The 22,595-nt window shown below is 36.0% G+C and overlaps 1 protein-coding gene across 5 annotated transcripts; it reads right to left on the bottom strand.

The window, feature by feature from the left end:
- Positions 1 to 392: 392 nt before the first annotated feature.
- AP5M1 (adaptor related protein complex 5 subunit mu 1) lies at positions 393 to 22,537 on the bottom strand. Of its 5 annotated transcripts, none has more exon segments than NM_001194895.2 (9): positions 393 to 1,660; positions 4,180 to 4,276; positions 7,768 to 7,886; positions 7,982 to 8,067; positions 8,758 to 8,897; positions 10,558 to 10,785; positions 16,314 to 16,961; positions 17,455 to 17,494; positions 22,184 to 22,497. In NM_001194895.2, coding segments are annotated over 9 exon segments (1,515 nt in total). In that variant the 5' UTR covers positions 22,258 to 22,497; the 3' UTR covers positions 393 to 1,577.
- Positions 22,538 to 22,595: the final 58 nt, after the last annotated feature.

The following is a 22,595-nucleotide window of genomic DNA, read 5'->3' as shown; positions in this document are numbered from 1 at the left end:
CCATTAACTTATCAACATAAGTGAAATGTTAAGCTTTATTTGAGTTTAAGAGAGATCAAATAACTTACAGGGAATGGTATTTTCTTCTTTCTAAAGGAAAGTTTTCACTGCTGATTATCTATGATTAAGCTAGAATAACAAGTTAAAGTCCTGGTCAGGCAATTATTCTTTTTTCTTTGTTACTTGGGATAATTTTGAACACAGAACCTTATGCCACGATAATGCTTTGCAGAAAATGAGTTTATGAGTAGGACTGACCTTAATTAAAAAATCATATTTCAAATCCTAAATTTATATGCACAATCCCTTTAAACTATCATGCTCTTTTTTGAGGAGTTAGCAAATTTTCTAAGCTTTTCCTTAGAAGACTCATTAAAAAACAGAACCCAAGATATTATCAAATTGAGTATTAATCTTTAATGCATATTTTTTTCTAATCTGTAAAAAGACATGAATGAAGTTTTGAGGTTCGTGAGATTTCATCTTTTCTTGAATGGTCACTTAAAGTCCAACTTGACAATGAACTGCTCTGAAAACATAATATGACATATAATTGCAGAAGTAGGTAGAGAATAAAGATGATTAGATGGTTTCTGAAGAAATCAAGAGAATGGTAAGAAAGTGAGAGTGACAGCTTTAAGGAGATATATACTACATGTGACTAAAATAAGCTTAAATCATACTCTCTACCCACAGAGTGCCTTTTGAATTTTTTTCCAGAATTCATTCATTAATTTTAACTTAATAAGACACAGAAAGAGCAGTATTAGATCTAAATTACCTTTAAAAATTTAGCTGCAGACATTAAACGATTACAAAACACTATGATCCTCTTCTGAAGCTATTCCACACATCTTAATATGGCTACTGACATCCTAAGCAAAATGTCATTGTGGCAGATTAACAAGCTTACTTAAAAACTAACTCTCGAACAGAGATTACACACCTTAAGTAGAAAAGTAGAATTATGCAGATTCTTTATTAGTCAATAGGATAGTTCTGATTAAGAAGAACAGGTTACTACTTAAACACTTTTCCTTTGTCTCTGTTGGCTGTTTTTTGAAGAGATGTAGTTGTTTCTAACATGGCCTCTGGTATTGTGCAACAACACCTTATACTAGGAGCTTAGTACTTAGATGTGGAAGAGAAAATAGTTTTTATATTGCACATCATCTACAACCCTGAATCTCTGAACTGAAAAGGAGCCTGACCCTTTATCCAAGGCTCAGTACAGAAAAGGGCTATAATTGATTAGCAATGTCTGCCACAGAAACACTAAGAAACAAGTGTGGCAGGGTGACCCAGGACTAGTCTAAAATGAGCCCAAGTGAATCATTACTTTTCTATGTTCTGAATTATACTGGCATAAAATCAAAGGTTAACAAAATTGGAGACATTAGCTTTTAAAACATCCTTTCAAGTTCTATCAGACTACAAACACCAAATAAGACTACTTTTACAATTAAATAATTCAGTGATTTTTCACTCACAGGTTCTATGCATCCACATTAAAAATGTAAGATTATGATTTCCTTCAAACTGTTATCATTATATAATCCCATTTAAACATGAGACTATTACAGTAATAATGATCCATATGTTACTGGAGCGGGGGCTTTAGAATTCCAGATGTAATAATCAGAAGAAATTAGTTTCCGGTCTAAAGAAAAGAAAAAGAAATTAATGATAAGACTATTTTATCTTAGCAAAAATTCAACGAGAGCAAAGTCATGATTTTTTGAAATTGTGCAATGCAGTTATTTCAAGGCAATACTTTGAAATATTCATTTTAATTTGATATTATCAAGACTTTATTATAACTTTTACCATTTTACAAATACGGACTCATTAAATATTTGAACAACCCATCTTTGACCTTACATGAAATATCTCTCATTTGTGCCAAATCTGCCAATTTTATCTTCACATTTTCTCTAAAATCTTTTTCGTATGGACCATTACTCTGACTGTAAAAACAGTAAACATTTTTCATTGGTTTCTCTTCTATAACCTTATCACGATGGCCCTGATTCTGGGTCTTGCTATTCTTTACCCAAAATGTCAGAGATATAAATTAACACCCAACTTCCTAGCAACATTCTAAACGGTTCGCTTCACTGATTTCTTATTCTAGTTCTGATCAATTTAAGCCTTTTTAAAAATAGCTTTGAAACCCTACAAAAATGGCAACCTATTTGAACTAAAGTTTTCTGATATGTAAAGTTGAGATAATAATGTTCATTTGGAATTACATATGTAAATTCTTTATATATATATAATTAAATATCCAATTAAATATAATTAAATACACAATTCAGCCTTCACTTTCTTCTTCATGCCCTTCTTCATAAATGAAAAGAATATAGACTATATTGTCTTTTTTGTTCTCTTCAAAGTACTCAAACCCAGTAACAATGAGTGGCAAGACAGCATACTGTTAAGTGGACAGGTTCTAGAGCAAGAATGCTTGAGTATCTGACTCCCAGTTCTGCCATTTACTAGCTATGGGACCCTAATCTCTCAGTTCCATCAGTGTCCTCATCTGTAAAATGGAGATAACAACACTTACATAGGGTGCTGTGAGGATTAATGAGATAATATACATAAAACACTTAGAACTTTGCCTGGCATATAGTAAGCAATAAATATTAGCCATTATTATTTAAATTATCATTAGCCATTATTATTTAAACTTACTAAATTAATTAAATTAGCCATTACTATTTAAAGTATTATTATTACTATTTTTAAACTAAGTTGTATATTTTGAAAATAGATTTTATTGTCAAGATGATGGCAAAATAAAGTTTTACATAATTGCACAAACTGGCAGTCAGATTCCGAAACTAACAGAGGAAGAAAAGATGGGTCATAATATTAATTTAAAATGAGTTCTTTCATTCAACATATTTTGTATTAAGAAGTAGGTATAGTCCCATCCTGTATTATGCTCTCTGGAAATTACTGTGGTATGTTTAGTTAACACAAATAAATTAAAATATTTTCCCATAGACAATCTAAAATACTGGTCTGTTTGCTTTCAGTCTCCCATATATACAACAAAAAAATGATGTAAGAGAAAACACAGGGCAAGCCTAGGGAAGTAAAGAATACTGGTTTACTCTGGTTACATTACATAGAAGTTATATTGTCATGCACAGTAGCTGCTTAAAATTCTGTAGTTCTAAGTTCTCTAATTCCCTTGAAATGTCCATGGAGAGTCCTTTCCTCTTCTTCCTGTTTTAGGAACCCTAATCCTTAGTTTAAGAAATATTAATCTAACTATAATAATAAAAATGTGTGTAAATTGGGATCATTCTTGTCCACACATATAACAGCTTTATTCTCCTTGAGGCAAAAAGGTTTTGCTTAAGTTTAGGTAACTCTACCTCATTTTAGCTACTATTCTATGTTACATATTTCCATTTGATCTGAATTAAATAATTTTGATTCATTTATAAATTGTTTGTTTGTCTCATTATATTTTCATATGTTGTGTGTGTGTGTGTACATACATATAGATCCATACTTTACCAACCATTAAACATACTAAAATCCGGAAACGTCTTTTTTATTGTCTTCCTATTGATTAAGAATAGAGAAGGTGCTAAATAATGCTTATTGATTGCAATATTTGCTAAAGATATTTAAAAGTTTTAAATAAGAACCATCTCTAGTATCTACTAAATCCATACTATATGCTAAGTATCATACTGAGTCAATATAATCTTATTTAAACCTCATAACAAGCCTGAGGTAAATCACACTATTATTTCCATTTTATAGACAAGAAAATTAAAACTTCAAGAAGTTCACTAATTTGCCCAAAGTTATACACCTAATGAAATGGCTGAGCCAGGCTTAGGTCCTGTCTGTTCAACACCACAGTCTCTGTGAATCATCTCTGAATAAAATAACCAGAGAAAAACAAATCTAATTTTATACTGAAGTTCACCTCTATCCCAATCTTTGCTCATCCAGACCACTTTATAAACAAGGAGAAGGCAGAGGACAGTGCAAAGTACACAAACAGTTATGTGGGGTAGGATAAGTCCAGAATTTTATAAATTGGGATTATTCTCTAATTTCTAAATTCTGTTACATTCAAATTTTACCTTAGGTAATAACTGCAAACATCATTTTAGTTCCCTTAAGTTAGTTTGAATCTGTATAACTTACATGCACTTATTTTTGGTTTTCCTGATGCAAAAACTTGAACTGAATGCTGATCTGCGTAACACCCAGTGAGTGTGTAATCTAAGATCCTAAAATGAAGCTAGAAAGAAGAGAGAAATATACCAAATTAAGGTGATCATTTGGTAAAAAGGATGGTGACATTTTTTCCCTTGACCCAGTTTTAGCGAATTTATTTTACACAGTTGACAAAATAAAATAAAAAATTTAATACACAAGTATTAAACTTGAATTGTGTGTGTGTGCATGTGTGTGTGCACACATATGTATACAAAAACACACACATAATTTTTTTTCCCTTTGCCTTAGGGCCATTTCTTTGTAAGGCTGTCATTATGAAGTACTTAACACACAATATGGACTTCACTAACAGCTCTAATCCATACTGCAAGGTATGCTGAGTGAATTGAGGTTCAAAGATGGAAGCAACTGGTATCCCAGCACATAAGCAGCAGAGCTGGCATTTGAACTCAGACCACACCAACTCCAAAAGCTGGTGCTGTCTCCCACTGTGCTGCTGTCTTGTATGCCGTATATTCTCTTCTATCCCTAGGGCTACGTGGTTATGATATATTCTAGATCATAAGTCTTTTACAGGCAGGAAAGTGTAAACCTTCCAGCAAAATATAATGTAATTATGAAAACAGAAACATCAGTTTATCTTGTGTTTGGGGTGAATGAGCTGTACTACTTAATTTTCCAGAAGGGTGAAATTTAACTTTTATAGAACTAAGCTTAGGAATTACCTTTTCCCTTACCTAGAAAACCTTTCTAAAACATCCTCCATAATTCCTGGATTTCATTGACAATGTGGGGCTATCACTACACATGCCAACTATTACACTGTGCTGTAAGAGAGTGAATCATTAGTACCTTCTCTGAAGACATAGCACACCCTGTTGTCCAGGTTGCAGTGTAGTGGCCAGGGTGCCCCTAAGTTACAATAACATTCACATGACCTGTGAAAAAAATCTACATTTCATGGAGCGCCTGTTCTCCTTTGCTGTGATTCTCCTCATCTCTGCTGCTAAATGCTCCCGATTTTTGCAGTACCCTGATATCTTTTTATATATTTTTTCTCCTATCTCTATTCCCACAAAATTTCTCCCATTTCCTAACTTTATTAATTACCAAACTAACTGATCACATGCATAAGATGGGATTTAGAATGTAATTTTCAGATCTTCTCAGCAATTTTTTTTTCCTGTTGCAACTCAAATTATCTCTGATACTAAAGGGCTTTTGCTTGTTTTTTTGGTATAATTCTCAATGCTGGTATAATTCTCAACGCTGGTATAATTCTCAATACAACATTAAGTATAGTTATAAGTATAAGTTATGACCAGACTGATATCCATACAACTGAAATACTGTAAAACACACTTAGATCATTCAGTCAACAAAAATATGTGCTACATGCTTTCAATGTGAGTGTAACTGGTTGGTGATGGGAATGAATAGAAAAATCATAATTCCAACCCATGAAGGACATACAATGTGTGGTAACATTCCACATTTTTTTCTGAAAGGTATCTGAAGTAGGAATTTTTATAATAATCCTTGAAACAAAGCTTCTGGACACAAGTGAAGCCAAGATAGAAGAAATGAATTATCACCAGTATACTTCTGACTTCACTACCACTTCCCCTAATTGCCTGTATTTCTCTTGATTTCTTTAATACATTTTATTTAGGTTTTCTCGCTACCTTTCTAATCACTCCTTCAATTGCCTCACTTGTTCTTCTGAATCTTCCTGTATTATTTTATCTTTTTTCGGTTATTTATTTTCACTGCCTCAACTATTTCTTCTCTGTGGATAATTCCTAAATCCTTATATACAGCTGAGCCTTCTCTTATGAATCAAGCTTTAGATTTTTAGCTACCCACTGAACATTTACAATGGGCTATATTGCTATTACCAGCCAAAAATATGATATGAAACCCATTTCTTCCCAATTTTCTTCATATCAATAATTTAGGTATATTCATTCATTCAGCAAATATTTATGTGCTAGGTCCTGGACTAGATATTTGGAATAAAACAATGAACGAATGAGATTCACATGTCTCTACCCTCTTCAAAAGCGTCAAATTTGGTTTAAGTTCCATTTTTTTTTTTTTAACAATATCATCTTTGAACAACAACATTTCTTGTCTCTGTATTTACTTAGTAGTCAAGGCTTTACTTTTATCACAGCTTTTACAGCAGTCCCTTCATTTTTCTCCCTTTTCCCTTCTTTTCTCTTTCTGTTGACACTACACTAACTCAGCATTATTAACTTATTATAATATTACCCTTTCATATGGAATATTAATATGCTATAGATTGGCTTGTCTCTAGTTTTTTTACTCACCTTGCTTACGTCCATTCCAGATTAATATTCATAAAGTATCACTTGTGAAAGACTACTCCCCTACTTAAAAAAGTACACCATCAACCAAAGGAATAAAAGTCAGATTCAAATTCTGTATAATCTTAATCTAAATTATGTATCCAGTCTCTTATAGTACTACTACTTTTAGCACTGGTTTCTAAGCATGCCTTGTTTATCCTTCTTTACTCTTTTAAGTAACTTCTTTACCTAAACAATTGTTAGTCAGTCTTCAAGTCTTCATATTCATGCATATCTAGGCCTCAGAGTTTGGCTTAAACTTCACCTCCACTGTAAAGCTTTCCACAATAACTTCAGCTGTAGCACCTTTTTCTTGAAATATCAAAGCTGTTAGCACTGATAAATTGTTGATGTACAACACTGAAAAATTCTTGGAGGGTAAGGACTACATCTTCTATTTTTTGTACACAAATCTCAAATTTTTTGTTTCTTTTTGAGACAGAGTCTTACTCTATCACCCAGGTTGGAATGCAGTGGCATTATCATGGCTCACTGCAGCCTTGAACTCCCCAGGCTTAGGTGATTCTCCTATCTGAACCTCCCAAAAAGCTGTGACTAAAGGTGTGCACCACCATGCCCAGCTGATTTTTCTATTTTTTGTAGAGGTGGGGTCTCACCATGCTGGCCAGGCTGGTCTTGAACTCCTGGAGTCAAGCGATTCACCCGCCTTGGCCTCCCAAAGTGCTGGGATTACAGGTGGGAGCCACCAGGCCCGGCCCAAATCTCAAATTTGATAACCAAGAGCTGAGTGGAATTAGACTGAGTTGGGGTATTTAGGTTAGCTGGTTCCCTTTAAAAAAACACAAAAAACCCTTGTTTAAAAGAGATCTGGTTGCATTCTGTTGTCCAGGTTGCAGTGCAGTGGCAAAATTTAGCTCACTGTAACCTTGAACTCCTGGGCTTGAGCGATCCTCCCACCTCAGTCTCCCCAATAGCTGGGACTACAGACACCCCGCCACTATGCCTGGCTTTTTAAAATGTTCAAGTATTAAGTGAAATGGAAGTGACTAATACTAAACAACAATAAAAAATCAAACAAAAATCCAAAAGAGAACTTACACCAGACAAAAAGAATAGAATTCTAAAACAATTGGTGGAAAACATTAAAAATCAACTAGAAATACGCAATTTATAAACAAAGGAAGGGCTCTACTGTAGTAAGCCATATAAATACGTTTACCTTTAAATATGCTGTTTCTCCAATACAAATTGGGTCAAATGGCTGCTTCTCATGGCTCTTGGCTCCAAAAGTTACAGTTCCAGAAAGACTAATTTCCATTGATTTTGGGAACTTCTGGCCTAAAACACAAATATACCAATCAACTATTCTAAATCAAGTAGATTCTATAGTAAATGAAAAGAAAAAAAAAAACCAATGAATAAAACTTGCTCACCAATAATCCAGATCAGTAAGCTTTTCTCTCGAAATACTTCAAGCTGGCCAAAACTAGTTTTATATTCCAAATGTGTAATTGGACCTCTTTAAAAAGAAAGGGATAAAATAGAAAAAGATCACAGATATAACAGTTTTAAGAGATCTAAGTCAAACTTGGCCACTGTTACTTAATACAAGGACAGCATAAAAGCAGATGTGTATTCAAGTTTCCAGAATAGAAAAAATAATGAATATTAAATCTTGAAAAACAATAAAACACACATAAACATTTTTGGTGATGATGTGTATTTCATTATTAGTTCTTAAGACAACTATGAAATCATATAAAATGTATTAATACAGTCACATAGGTTGCTATAACATTAAGACTATGGTTTTACTACATATGTAGATATACTTTGACAAAAATCTGTGCTGCAGAATAAATTTAAAAGTAGAACTGATAATAAAGTAATATTATAATTGGCTAATTCACCGGGTTGTTGATAGTTTGGTTTGACTTGTATATGGAAAAATTGCTAGAAAATAATTCCTGAGGAAGCTACATTGGTTTAAGTGTATAATTTACTAGTAAGTTTTACTAGAAAGATAAAGGCATATTTAAAGGTAAACAGATTATTTTTATGACTATATCATGAAAATCAGCATTCATTTGAATAGAATAAAATTATTCAGACCTTAAAAATAAGGTAAAAGAGAAAGACAATTTATTGTGGAGCAGTGGGAATGTATTAAGGAAGACAGAAATTATGGCAATACAGATTTTATTCCTACCTATTGTAAAAAGGTATATGAGCTTCACAGAATTCAAAATTATTTTTCACACTTTCGTGAAGTTTTAAATTAATGGTTATTCTTAGTTGTACTTCTTCCTCCTTCAATTGATAAAATCCCAAAATTGGTGGGACAGGGACCTAAAAAGAAACATAAATGTCTATATAATTCTCAGGTTAATGGGTCTAAAACACCAAAAGTAACTGAGAAGAGTTACTTTTAATGACTTAGAGGTTATTCCAAGTTGTTTTAGTAACAGCAATGATGAATCTATATTCGCTTTAAGGATAGGGATTCTTCTCTCTTTCTGTTTTCAGAGATGAGAAAAGTGCTTTACAAAGGTGTACAATGCATTCTTGTTCCTATACTTGCTCATCCAGGCTCCCCGTCTCCATGTTCTCTGACCTGCAGCATAGGGTATACAGTAGGCGTGCAGCAGGCACTGCCAATCTGCCCACAGCTCCTGTTCTCCAATTGAATCCCATGAGTTCTCCAATCCCCTCGTTCAGCAGTAACTTACTTGGTTGGTCATCAATAACTGACTGAAGGGGAAACAACTTGTAGGCTGGGGTGAGCCAATCATTATTTCTGGTACATGTGAAGTAAGACACAGAAAGACTACTTACACAGTGCAAGCCCTAGAGCTGTAAGGTCATGTGTTAGCAGAGAAAGCCAGCTGAGAGAGGAGACTGAGAAGCAGACATGTGACAGACAAGGTGGACCTTGAGTACAGGCTGATATTAATTTTCTGGTTCCAGTCCCAGTAAGAACTGTGTCTGCTTCTTTTCTTATTCTTAAATGGCAATGAGACTGCCTATTGCATTCTCAAAATAAATTTGCTCTACTTAAGCTAGCTTGAGTAGGTTTTTCTAACCTGCTCATCCACAACTAGGACAAGAGATAAATGGTATAGTAGAAAAGAGGTTTGGGAGTCTGAAAAATTGGGGTTCAAATCCAGGCAGTGCCATTTATCAACTATAGACCTGGTGCAAGTCATTTCACTTCTCTGTGACTCTCCTGAGCTGTAAAATGGGGATAATGTCTAATTAAAGGTTGTTACCAGTACTACAGTACTAGAGAAAATACATGTAACATGCTTAGGACAATGTCTAACACACAAGCAGTTATTCAATAAATAAATAGATATGAGTAATAATATATATTTGTAATTCAGGTTGCCTGCGATGAGGGGTATTTTATTATGTTCATGGTTAAAACCACGACTAAATCATACCAAAATCTATCCCATGACCGTGAACATTTTTAGGGAACATTAAAACAAAAAATTCAATTATTTTGAAAGCTATTTACAAGTAGTTACCGACACCAAAGATAAGAGGTATCTCATTCAAAGAAGTGAATCTTTTTTTTTTTTCTTGAGATGGAGTCTCGCTCTGTCACCCAGGCTGGAGTACACTGGTGCAATCTTGGCTCAGTGCAACCTCCGCCACCTGGGTTCAAGCGATTCTCCTGCCTTGGCCGCCCAAGTAGGTGGGACTACAGGCGCACGACACCATGCCTGGCTAACTTTTTGTATTTTTAGTAGAGACAAGGTTTCACCATGTTGGCAGGCTGGCCTTGAACTCCTGACCTCCAGTGATCCACCCGCCTCAGCCTCCCAAAGCGCTGGGATTACAGGCGTGAGCCACGGTGCCCGGCCTAAATCTTCATTCATCAATTATTGCCTGATAAATAGAACTTTTTCTAAGTTCTCATACCAAGAGTGTGAATTATTTACTTATCAATAGTATTTATGAATATAAAGATCAGCAAACTCTCAACTATTCTAGGGTTGTTTACCTGGGAAGTGTAGTAGCATAAGTTGAATGACTCTAAAGGTGGAGTCAATGGAAATTTGTAAGGCCCACTAAATGCAGAGTCATCCATTGCATCAATACTACTAGAAGTCAGAATTGCAGAGTCAAGAGAAGTTACACAAGGATGAACTAGAATATCTTGAAGTGGAGATCCATTGGTGGGGAGATTCAAGCTGATGGTAACATTTGGCATGATTCCTTCCAAATCACACTGAAATGCAAACAGAAAGATTATCACCAAAATCTCAGAAGCAAATGTCTGTTTCAGGCTTCTCAAAATTTACCAAAGTCATTTTCCCCAATTAACTTACTTTTCTTTAGGTATTGTTCTCTTTGCTTTCTGTGTTCCTTTTTTTTTTTTTTTTTTTTTGAGACGGAGTCTTGCTCTGTCGCCCAGGCTGGGGTGCAGTGGCCGGATCTCAGCTCACTGCAAGCTCCACCTCCCGGGTTTACGCCATTCTCCTGCCTCAGCCTCCTGAGTAGCTGGGACTACAGGCGCCTGCCACCTCGCCCGGCTAGTTTTTTGTATTTTTTAGTAGAGATGGTGTTTCACCGTGTTAGCCAGGATGGTCTCGATCTCCTGACCTCGTGATCCACCCGTCTCGGCCTCCCAAAGTGCTGGGATTACAGGCTTGAGCCACCGCGCCCGGCCCTTTCTGTGTTCTTATTAATGGTTTTATCATGTTCTTACACACCCAAGCCAGAGACCAGGAGGGCCCTCATAGACTCCATTGCTTATCTCTAAAGCTCTTACAAAGATAATTTAAATCTGCTGAATTTTCTCCATTCCTGTTGAACCACATTAATACGGGCCCTTACAATTTCTGCCACAGCCCACTAAATATTTCTGGACTTGCTTTCCTATAATCAGTCCTCTAATCCTCCATCCTCCTAGCTCTCCATGCCAGAGCTATCTTAATGAAACATAATTTTTATTATACTTTTTCCATGCTCGAATGCTTTCAGTGATTCTACTTCAATTCTGAATTACTTGTAAAGCCTTTCATTGTTTGGTTCTCATCTACCTCCTTTTCATTTTCCTTCAACTTTTAAGTTTTGGGGTACATGTGCAGGATGTGCAGGTTTGTTACCTAGGTAAACGCGTGCCATGGTATTTTGTTGCACAGATCATCCCATCACCTAGGTATTAAGCCCAGCATCCATTTGCTGTTCTTCCTGATGCTCTCCCTCCCCTAACCTCCCCAACTGACAGGCCCCAGTGTGGTCGTTCCCCCCGTGACCGTGTGGTCTCATCATTCAGCTCCCACTTATAAGTGACAACATGCGGTGTTTGGTTTTCTGTTCCTGCATTAGTTTGCTGAGAATAATTATTTCTAGCTCCATCCATGTCCGTGCAAAGGACATGATCTCGTTCCTTTTTATGGCTGCACAGTATTTCATGGTGTATATGTACCACATTTTCTTTATTCAGTCTATCATTGATAGGCACTTATGTTGATTCCGTGTCTTTACTATTGTGAATAGTGCTGCAATGAACATACGTGTGTATGTATCTTCATAGCAGAATGATTTTTCTTTGGGTATATACCCAATAATGGAATAGCTGGGTCAAATGGTATTTCTGCCTCAATGTCTTTGAGAAATTGCCACAGTCTTCCACAATGGTTAAACTAATTTCCACTCTTACCAACATCGTAAAAGTGTTCCTTTTTCTCTGCAATCTTGTGAGCACCTGTTGTTTTTTAACTTTTTAATAATAGCCATTCTGACTGGTGTTGGATGGTATCTCATTGTGGTTTTGATTTGCATTTCTCAAATGATCAGTGATGTTGAGCTTTTTTTCATGTTTGTTGGCTGCATGTAGGTCTTCCTTTGGCAAGTGTCTGTACATGCCTTTTGCCCACTTTTTAATGGGGTTGTTTTTTAATCTACCTCCTTAATAATTTTCTACCCTGCAACTTACATGTAGTCATATTGGATTCTTGCATTTTCCTAAATAAACCATACTGTCTTATACCTCCAAATGCACCTTTGCATGTGCTATTGCATGTGCTATTCCTTCCAGCTGCAATGTTTTCTCCCTGTAAATGCTTTCATTCTTCATGTCTTAGCTCATTTGATGCTCTCTGTGAAGTCTTACACTCTCTATCACCTCTACAGCCTACCTTTGCTATGCAGAGAAGCCCAGGATCTTCTTCCCTATGTAGTCTGGGTTAGTTTGCCAATGAGAGGTACTCATGAGAGATTCACAAGGGAAAAGAGAAAAGGAAGTAACTTTTCTTGAAAGTTCCTTGAAGCCAGATAGGTCAGCTTCTCAAACCTGTCCTTGAACTCCTACTTCAAGGCCAAAGTGGCCAGATGCTATACTTCTGCGGACCTTTCCTTGAATTTCCTCTGTGAGGTCATTAACAGACAGACATGGCAGTTTCTCAGACTTCTTTGTGAACTTTTGATTTCACTATCTCCTCAGTGACTGTTTCTGAAAGCCTATAGCTAGAGGATCAAAGACTTATTTCCTCAGTGCTTCTTGAATAAGCCCTAATTTCTATGTTAAACATCTTTACTCCTATAAATCTTATAGTGGCTTCTTCTGGCCCAACCAGACTGACATACTTTACTTGTGTTTGTATAGGTAGCCAGGGTCTTTGTACCTCTCTCTTGAAATTCACCTCTATTAAAGCCTGGATCAAACTGACCAACTGAGCCCCATAAGAATTATTAGTATCTTCTGTTTCACCAGAACTACACAATATTTTAAGAGTTAATGAACTCTGAAAGCATAACACTTAGTTCCTAATGCACTATCATATACATAGATTGCACCATGCATTAACTGTCCACTATCTACAGGTATCTGGTCCATTTCTCTTTTCAAGTTTTAAATTCTTTGAAACAAGAATCGTTACATTTTTCTTAGTATCTCTAGTGCCTGACACATTTCTATGCATAGAAAACAGTAATAAAAAATGTTTGCTGACTGGCTATCTTTTTCTAATTATAAACCTACTTTTGTTTTCAATTTCTAATATGAAATGTTTCACTTTTAATGTTTTATCTACTATTTGACATGTGTGGGAATTCATTATGTATCTGCTATACAATGTAAGTACTTAGCGGGCAGGCATTATGAAGAGTACTACATATAATCAGTGCCTTTATAAGGTCTGTCAGTGACAATTACAACAATGTCAGTCACATTAAAAATAAATATGCCATATAATCTTACTTTAAAACTTAAAAAAAAAAACTTAGGGTTTTAACTTTTAAACCATCTGCTATTTTCTATATGTGAACTAATAAGAACAAATGAAAAGTAGTTTTGTTTTTGATAGATATTTATGGAGACAAAATAAGCAAACATCAATAGTAAATACCATTATAATTTAATAATATTCAGTTTATACTTAGTAAATTAATCTCTTAACATTCGTAAAGGGTCAGAGAAACATCAGCCATCATGGAACCTGCCAATGAATCTATCTGGGCACTTAAAATGCCAGATCATCAGTTATTTACTATAGGATGAGAACATCCATTCTAGAAGGAATTGGTGTACTACCCTTTAAACCAATCTGGCATATGTAAACCCAACTTTAGCAGTAAAAGTTATTAAAGAAAAAAAAAGGCACCTAAGAGTTTATCTCATTTTAAAAATGAGAAAAGATTCACAAAATTGTGTAACTTTCTAAAGACATACAGAAAATTAGTGGAAGAATGAGGTCTAGAACTTTGGACCACTGGCCTTTGGCTCTGGTTTTCTACCAGAGTAGGATAAAATGAAGATGATTATTTCCATTTACAATGGGCTTCACAATAAAATTCCTTTAAACAGTAAGTTTTGGAAGTACTTAAAGAATGTCTGGCTAACAGTTATGTTATGTACATACAACCTTAAAGAAACATTTAGCATGTAGGTTAAGGTATACCCCTTTTTTTTCCCTTAAGAACATTTTTTAAATAAGAAAATTGCCCATCATGATAATCTGTATCAGGACTAAGAGTAGGAACCAATCTGAAATTCTCCTACAAGTAAACTGCAGTCAGCCTATCAATGCACAGACACATTAAATGCCATGGTATTAATTAGCATTATATCAAAAATAACATATTCCCTATTTATTGCTACAGAATGAAAAAAAAAACAGAACTGGTGAATTTTTCTATTTTATTTTTTTTAAGACAGAGTCTAGCTCTGTCACCCAGGCTGGAGTGCAGTGGCACAATCTTGGCTCACTGCAGCCTCTGCCTCCCAGGTTCAAGTGATTCTCATGCCTCAGCCTCCTGAGTAGCTGGGATTACAGGCGTGCTCCATCACGCCTGACTAATTTTTGTATTTTTAATAGAGAAAGGGTTTCGCCATGTTGGTCAGGCTGGTCTCAAACTCCTGACCTCAAATGATTTGCCTGCCTTGGCCTCCCAAAGTGCTGGGTTACAGGAATGAGCCACTGCGCCGGGCCCTATTTTTCTATTTTCATTTCATTGAACTTATGAGAAAAAAGATTCAACTACTTTAAAACTTAAGAATGACATAATCCATGAACACCTCAATTTTGGAGCCATTTACAATAGTTATTTCTAAGAAAGTGAGTAACTGGAGTGTATTTTTGACCACGACAGATATGAGTTTAAAATAGGCACAAAAACTTTTACGTAACTTTAACGTTAAACAGGATAAAAAAAAAAAGACCCAATATTTCTGTCAGGACTGTTCTAATTCTCTGCTCTTGAACTCTAGTTTTATCTATCAGATTTATATACAGCCACACATTAAATTTGACATATAAAAAATATACATAACTGCAGGGAATAAAGAAAGAAAAATAAAGAAATGAGAATACTATTAATATAAACTTGTAGAAAGTTTACCTGGAGGATTTTATTTTCAATCATTATTCAACATGGCATGACTCACCACTAACTGTATTGTTATTTCCATTGTCTTTTCCTTCCTATTTTCTATTTCTACAGAGAACCCAATATTAATCTAATGACTTATTTAAATAAGAGTCCTTCAATATAATTTTAGATATGTCAGAGATGTCAATTTCACCCCCTAAAGAAAATGGAAAATAGGAGTGGTGACTTTAAAGTATGTTCTGAAGTTATTTGACGTTACTCTTTTCATAGGTGGAGCTTAATTCCATGCCCCTTGAATATGGACCACTTAATGACTTGCTTCTACTGAACAGAAAGTAGTGGAAGTGTAACCTCCCAGGCTAGGTAATAAAAATAATCGCTTCTGCCTGGCTGTCTCTCTCTCTCTCTCCTCTCTCTCTCTCAGATCATCTGGTCTGAAGGAAGCCAGTCACCAAGTGTGAGGGCACTTAAGCAGCCAGTTGAGAAGTCCATGTGGAAAGGAACTAAGGCTTTCCTCCAATAACTAGCACCAACTTGTTAGCCATGTGAGTGAGTCATCTTGCAAGTAGATCTTCTAGCCTCAGTCAGACCTTCAGATGCCTATAGTCTCAACTGAAACCCTGACTGCAACTTCATGAGTGACTCTACACTGAAAGTTCCCAGTGTAGTTTCCCCACAGAAACTATGAAAATAATAAATGTCTATTTTGGGGACAATGAGACAATTCTTTACACAGCCACAGATAACTAATATAATTGGTAAGGAATTAAAAAGACAACATAAAATTTTACATGACTCTCCCATTTAACAACTGCTGCTTAAGATGAAAATAAAAAATGTTATTTAAACCACAACTAGCAAATTTAACTTTCTCCATATGTTAAATAAAATGATAAAGCAAATACCAGAGAAAAATCTCACCTTGCAAGTCACTGTTCCAACAACTTGCCATGTATCCGCTATACCCTGTTTATCATATTGCATGGATTTTACCTTTTCAGTGATAGAAATAGAAACTTGTGGTTTTCCTTTGTACGTTCCAGTTTTCCAAGCTGGCTGTTTTTGTGGCTGAGTCACAGATGCAAAATTGGTATTATCTAATGAATTCTTTAAGTTGGCATCTAATAAAGTGCCAAACGGACAAGCCTGCAGAAGCAAGTCAGGCAACTGGCTCAATTTTGTATTTAGCTCAGAGTCATTTTTTTGACCTGAATAAAGAAAATCCTGTATCCCAAAAAGAAATTCAAAGCCTTGTGAAACTCCACTAACACTAATTAATGGCGGACGAGGGGACAGAGTTTGTTCAACTAGTGGAACACAAGCATATATAATGTCATTCTTCAGAAAAGCAACAACGGGCCAGAGTTCTTCACCTCCTATCAAGAGTCCATAAATGGATGTTTTATTGATGCGTGAACAGCTATCACGACTCTCAACAAAGTCTTTATCATCATCCAATAATCTAAGTTCAAAGAGCAGTGCTTTAAGAAAGGGACCATCTTCGGGAATAGGCACATAACTTGCTCCATTGAAGACTCTGGCTCGTTTTTCAACCGTTGGATACCGCCTGCATTATGGAAACGGAAACATTATAAGTGATTCTTCCAAGTAAAACCAAGATGAAAGAATTTTTTAAAAACTCCCAAATATAAGGCAAACAGTAATAATAATAAAATACATGAGAAACAAATACATACACACAACCACAAATGCCAACAACCAAAAAATTATAATGCCCATTAAGTTACTATTAGAGTAACTTTCATATTTGGTATATAATCTGTTATTGAAAATGCTTAATTCAATTTATTTATTTAGTTTAGGTAGAGTACATGATTCTAATTCAAAATCCTTGTCTCTCAGCCACTCAGATATCATCTTGGTCAGCAAGGAGTATATACTTGAACCATTTTAGGCATCTATAAGAACTTTTTTTTTCTTCTGATTCTGTCTTAGCAGCTACAGTAGGACTAACAAAGTGGTTCAATTTAACCCTCCACAATTTTGGATTCATTAGTTGAGATGGTATAATTTTAAAAGGAATGTTCTATTCTACTCAACCTATAGTGAATGACAGGTACCCTGAGTCTTCTTGCCAATCCCTACAAACACAAGGAAGATCATTTTAGTAATAACGGTTTATCTCTATAGCCCTGGAAGATACTTTTAGGTAATAAAAAAGAATAAAATCAGAATGTTTTTGCATGTGCTGAGTTGAACAGTAAGCAGTTACTAATTTATCTTTTCTTTGGTTGGAAACAGAAGATGTTTTTGCTTATTTACAGAAATCTGTTAGATCACAGTTTCTCAGTTCCAAAATATGTACTTTTCCTCATTCCTTCTACCTCCACTCCAAAGTCCAGAACAACGTCATTTATCAGCTGTTAACTTTTGAGTAAATCACTTAACTTCCCTTAGCCTATCTTCTTGTTTGTAAATAAAGGGGTGGCAACAAATCAGCAGTTTTTACCAGAGTCAAAAACATACCTGGCTAAAACAGTTTTTGCTAAAAAAAGAATTGATGTTTATTAATATTTAAAAAAAATAAAAGGCCGGGCACGTTGGCTCAAGCCTGTAATCCCAGCACTTTGGGAGGCTGAGACGGGTGGATCACGAGGTCAGGAAATCAAGACCATCCTGGCTAACACGGTGAAACCGCGTCTCTGCTAAAAAATACAAAAAAAACTAGCCCGGTGATGTGGCGGGCGCCTGTAGTCCCAGCTACTCGGGAGGCTGAGGCAGGAGAACTGCGTGAACCCGGGAGGCGGAGCTTGCAGTGAGCTGAGATCCGGCCACTGCACTCCAGCCTGGGCGACAGAGCCAGACTCCATCTCAAAAAAAAAAAAAAAAAAATATATATATATATATATATATATATATATATATAAAAAATAGAATGTATTCAAAGTTATCTATATGTAGGCTGGGTGCAATGGCTCACCCAGCACTTCCGGAGGCTGAGGTGGGCAGATCACTTGAGGGCAGGAGTTTGCAGGAGTTTGAGACCAGCCTGGCTAACATGGTGAAACCCTGTCTTTACTAAAAATACACAAATTAGCTGGGTGTGGTGGTGCATGCCTGTGATCCCAGCTACTCGAGAGGCTGAGGCAGGAGAATCTTGAACCCGGGAGGTGGAGGTTGCAGTGAGCTGAGCTGAGATCTTGCCACTGCACTCCAGCCTGGGCAACAGAGTGAGACTCCATCTCAAAAAAAAACACACACACACACACAAAACAAACAAACAAAAAAAACCACCAGCCAACCAAAAAACCCAAAAGCAGTTACCCATGCATAGGTAAATCTCACTTACATTCTGATGCATTTTCTTGAGTGAGAAAGGGGAAGAATCAGGTAGCACACCAGTAATGACATGGCATAGCAGGTTAATGCCATTTATTAATCTAAATCTCTGTATATGAATAGTAGAGATCTCTGTACTAAACTGTAGTCCAATCTCTTATTATCTAATTTTCTAGAGGATAAAGTTCTTAAGTATAAAAATTTCACAACTGACTGTGAAGATAAGTTAATCTGGGACCCTTATACAATGTCTCAATATGTGTTCAATGAATATTTTGTTGGATGACTCAACCTATCATTTCTAATTTATTATATGCTTTTTCTAAAACAGGATTCAAAGCTTAAATGGGTCTACAACTATGGGGTATGATACCGGCCTAAGCCAGATGTAACTGGATGCTATTATTATCTGGAAAGGAAACCTTTAAACCAGAATCTTAACCAAGTTTTGTCATGGTAAATAAGTACTTAGATAGAGAAAATATCATTTGCCTTCTTAAATCTTAAATATTGGCCACTTATTGACACTTATGTCAGTGCATATCTGTGTAGCTCTAACACCTGCCCCAAGAGGTTAGAAAACTGAAAATACAATAAAATTTAACTAAGTCATTCAATGATACAGAATTAAATTATTTGAACCCAACTTGCTACCTCCATAAATGTATTGAAAAGCCCATCCAAACATATCTGACTTTTTATTCTGAAATAATATCCTGAGCACAGTTAAAAGTCATTCTGAAAACTAGGATTTAAGAAACTTATTTTTTTAAGTAAAAATAAAAGTTTACCTCTATGAGATATTAAGATAAAAAGTTTACTCTTTTTAAGTAAAAAGTTTACCTCTATGAGATATTAAGATAAGCTACAAAAGCAACAGATATGGTATTGGCACAAGAAAGACAAAGCACTAGAACTGAGACAAACCAACATTTATATGAGAAGACATAACTAACATTACCAATAGCCTCACAAATTAATGAAGACATGACATACTGCTTAAAAGGTGGTGTCAGAAAAACTGATCCACAGTACAGAGAAAAACAAAATGGGATTCCTACTTAACACCATATCCAAAGATGGACTACATATGGGTTATAGACCTAAATGTAACAGGTGAAATTATAAAGTTAAGAGAAGGTACTGTAGGAAGATATTTTTGGGAAATATGGGTAAGAAACAACTTCAACAAATTCCCAAAAGCGACTACTTCTATTGCATCAAAATTAGTGATTTCTGTTTAACCAAGGGAAACATAAAGTTAATTGACGATGGTAAAATTAAAGAAAATATCAGTACTTTCTAAAAATGACATAGAACTAACATCAAGAATACAAAACAAACTCCTACAAATTCAGAGGAAAAAACAAGCAACTTTGAAAGAAAAAAAAGACATGTACAGGCAATTCACAGTAAAGGAAACTTAAAGGACTAACAATCATTATTACACACAGAAATGCAAACGAAAATAAGATGTCCTTTACTGGAAAAAATTAAATGTTAGGAAAGAATGGAGATATGGGAACCCCTTCTTGCTGCTAGTGAGTGCGTAGGTGGGTAAACGTGCAGATTATTTGGCAGTCTTTAGTCAAAATCGGCATAGACATGCCCAATGGACCAATTTGAGGATGCATACTTTGGCAGTGTTCTTTGGAGGCAAAATTTGGGAGAGGTCGTCACTAGGGAAAGGGGACAGGTAAAATGTGTAGGATGTGAACCATGGAGTAATACAGAGCAAGAAAAAACAATGGCCTAGATTTGTACTGTCCAACACAGTAGAACTACCCACATGTGGCGATTTAAACTTAAATAAAAATTAATTAACATTACCCAAAAGTAACAATTGAGTTCCTCAGTTATGCTAGCTGCAGTTCAAAAGCTCAATAGGTACTTGTGGCTAGTGGCTACAGTATTAGCCAGTACAAATTAAGAACATTTCTCCTTTCCATTATCATAAAGAATTCTATTGGGCATGCTGCCTTAGATGAACACAAAGTATCATGGATGTTTCTTTAAAATAGTACTGAGAAATCTGACAAATGTAACATTAGGAAGTGAAGTCTAAAGCACATTTAATTATGTAATTTGAAAAATGCATACAATGAAAAAGGGTAACATCGAAGATGTAAGAGCTACCTGTCAAGGGGAGGAGAACGGCAGTTAGAAATAGGTAACCAAAGGGAATATGTAACCAAAGTAAATGAGAGATACTTTGGATGGACTGATGCGCCTGGTAAAGTATGTACTAAAGAATATATATAATCTCCTGTATTTGAGATCCAACAACAAATGTTGGGCTTAGTGTCAGCCAGAAATCCTGCGGGGATATGGTAAACTCCAACTCTGATGCCCTCCGGAACAAAAACTGTTTAGGTTGCAAAGAAGGAATTTTTCATATCCTCATTGCCAACCAATTTTCATTTAAAATTACAATCATTTTTTTTCTGCCTCGATCTCAATTCTACTATGGTGCTACTTCACTATAAACTTTCTTCAGGGAAGAACGAATTGGGACAAAAAAGAATTATCAACGACCAGAGAACAGAAGGTGAACAGACCCAGTCGACTGCCACCAACATTTTACAATGAGTTATTGTATAATTCTCTTAACAGAGCTATTTTGATTACACAGGGCAAATTCTAAAAGTGGGACCAGATCAACTTAACACAATATACGAAAAAGTGAATTAATTTTTTTTGTGTTTCTATTTTCTTCAACAATTAGGAACTGTAAACAGATGATTTCTACCAATGACACAAATTTACAAGATAAAAATAAAAATCTGGGTAGGGCACGGTGGCTCACGCCTGTAATCCCAGCACTTTGGGAGGCCGAGACGGGTGGATCACGAGGTCAGGAAATCGAGACCATCCTGGCTAACACGGCGAAACCTATCTCTACTAAAAATACAAAATTTAACTGGTCGTGGTGGCGGGCGCCTGTAGTCCCAGCTACTCGGGAGGCTGAGGCAAGAGAAAGGCGTGAACCCGGGAGGCGGAGCTTGCAGTGAGCCGAGATCGCACCACTGCACTCCAGTCTGGGGGACAGAGCAAGACTCCGTTTCCAAAAAATAGCGATAACAACAACAACAACAAAAAAGTCTGATGTAACTTAGCATGGATTTTTCAGTAGAATAAAATGTTCCTGAATGATTTTGTCAATGCATGTTGAAAATCTGAAACATGTTTAGTGCTCAGTAAATTTTCTACCTTTCCCTTAGTCATCTCCATTTTAATCCTAAGCAGACGGAGGTCATTTTAAAATCCAATACTAATAGAAAACATACACCGTAATACTTAATATGTACGAGTCATCAACTCAATTCTCACAACACTGTAAGGTAAGACTATTAAAATCTCTATTTAACAGACGAAACAGAGGTCTGTTAACTGGCTAGTCCAAGGTCACGCAGCTATTCGTGGCAAACCTGGGCCACGAAGCACCACAAAACTATGCTACTTCATCGATCAGGATTCAGATTTGCATTTACCTGGAGAATCTCACGGTGCCACAAAGTGGAGTTCCCGGTTCGTGACTTATAAGCCACACTGCCCGCTGCGCCATGGTAAGTCAGTGAAGCATTAACTCATCTCATAAATAAGGTCGCCACCGAGGAACAGTGCAGACCGGCTGTCTCAGAAGCCTCAAGGCTCATCTTGCGCCACAAACCGGTCGCGCTCAGCAGAGAGGTTATTTTTAGGTGAGGTAACTAACACTTCTGAGTCGCTCTAGCTCAACATACACCACAAAAAGTTCTAAGAACCCCAACCTATAACGTTGAGAAATTTACCTATCCCCTGCAACTCCGGTACTTTCTTCCTCTAAATTCCACTTCCGGAACGGTGGCCCGCAAGGATCAAAGTTCCTCATATACCGTAGCGTCGAGCCTCTTTTCGGATCGC

This window comes from Macaca mulatta, chromosome 7 (assembly GCF_049350105.2).
Source record: "Macaca mulatta isolate MMU2019108-1 chromosome 7, T2T-MMU8v2.0, whole genome shotgun sequence".
In the NCBI taxonomy this organism is placed as follows: domain Eukaryota; kingdom Metazoa; phylum Chordata; class Mammalia; order Primates; family Cercopithecidae; genus Macaca; species Macaca mulatta.
This window is presented reverse-complemented; position numbering and strand designations above follow the sequence as displayed.

Excerpts from the sequence above, each read along its gene's own strand:
- AP5M1 (XM_015143758.3), bottom strand. The coding sequence starts at position 22,257 with ATGGCGCAGCGGGCAGTGTGGCTTATAAGTCACGAACCGGGAACTCCA. Across the intron at positions 8,068-8,757 it reads CATATACCTTTTTACAATAG|AGGTCCAATTACACATTTGG; the intron begins GTAGGAATAAAA and ends TTCTTTTTAAAG. Across the intron at positions 4,277-5,067 it reads GTGCTATGTCTTCAGAGAAG|CTTCATTTTAGGATCTTAGA; the intron begins GTACTAATGATT and ends TCTTCTTTCTAG.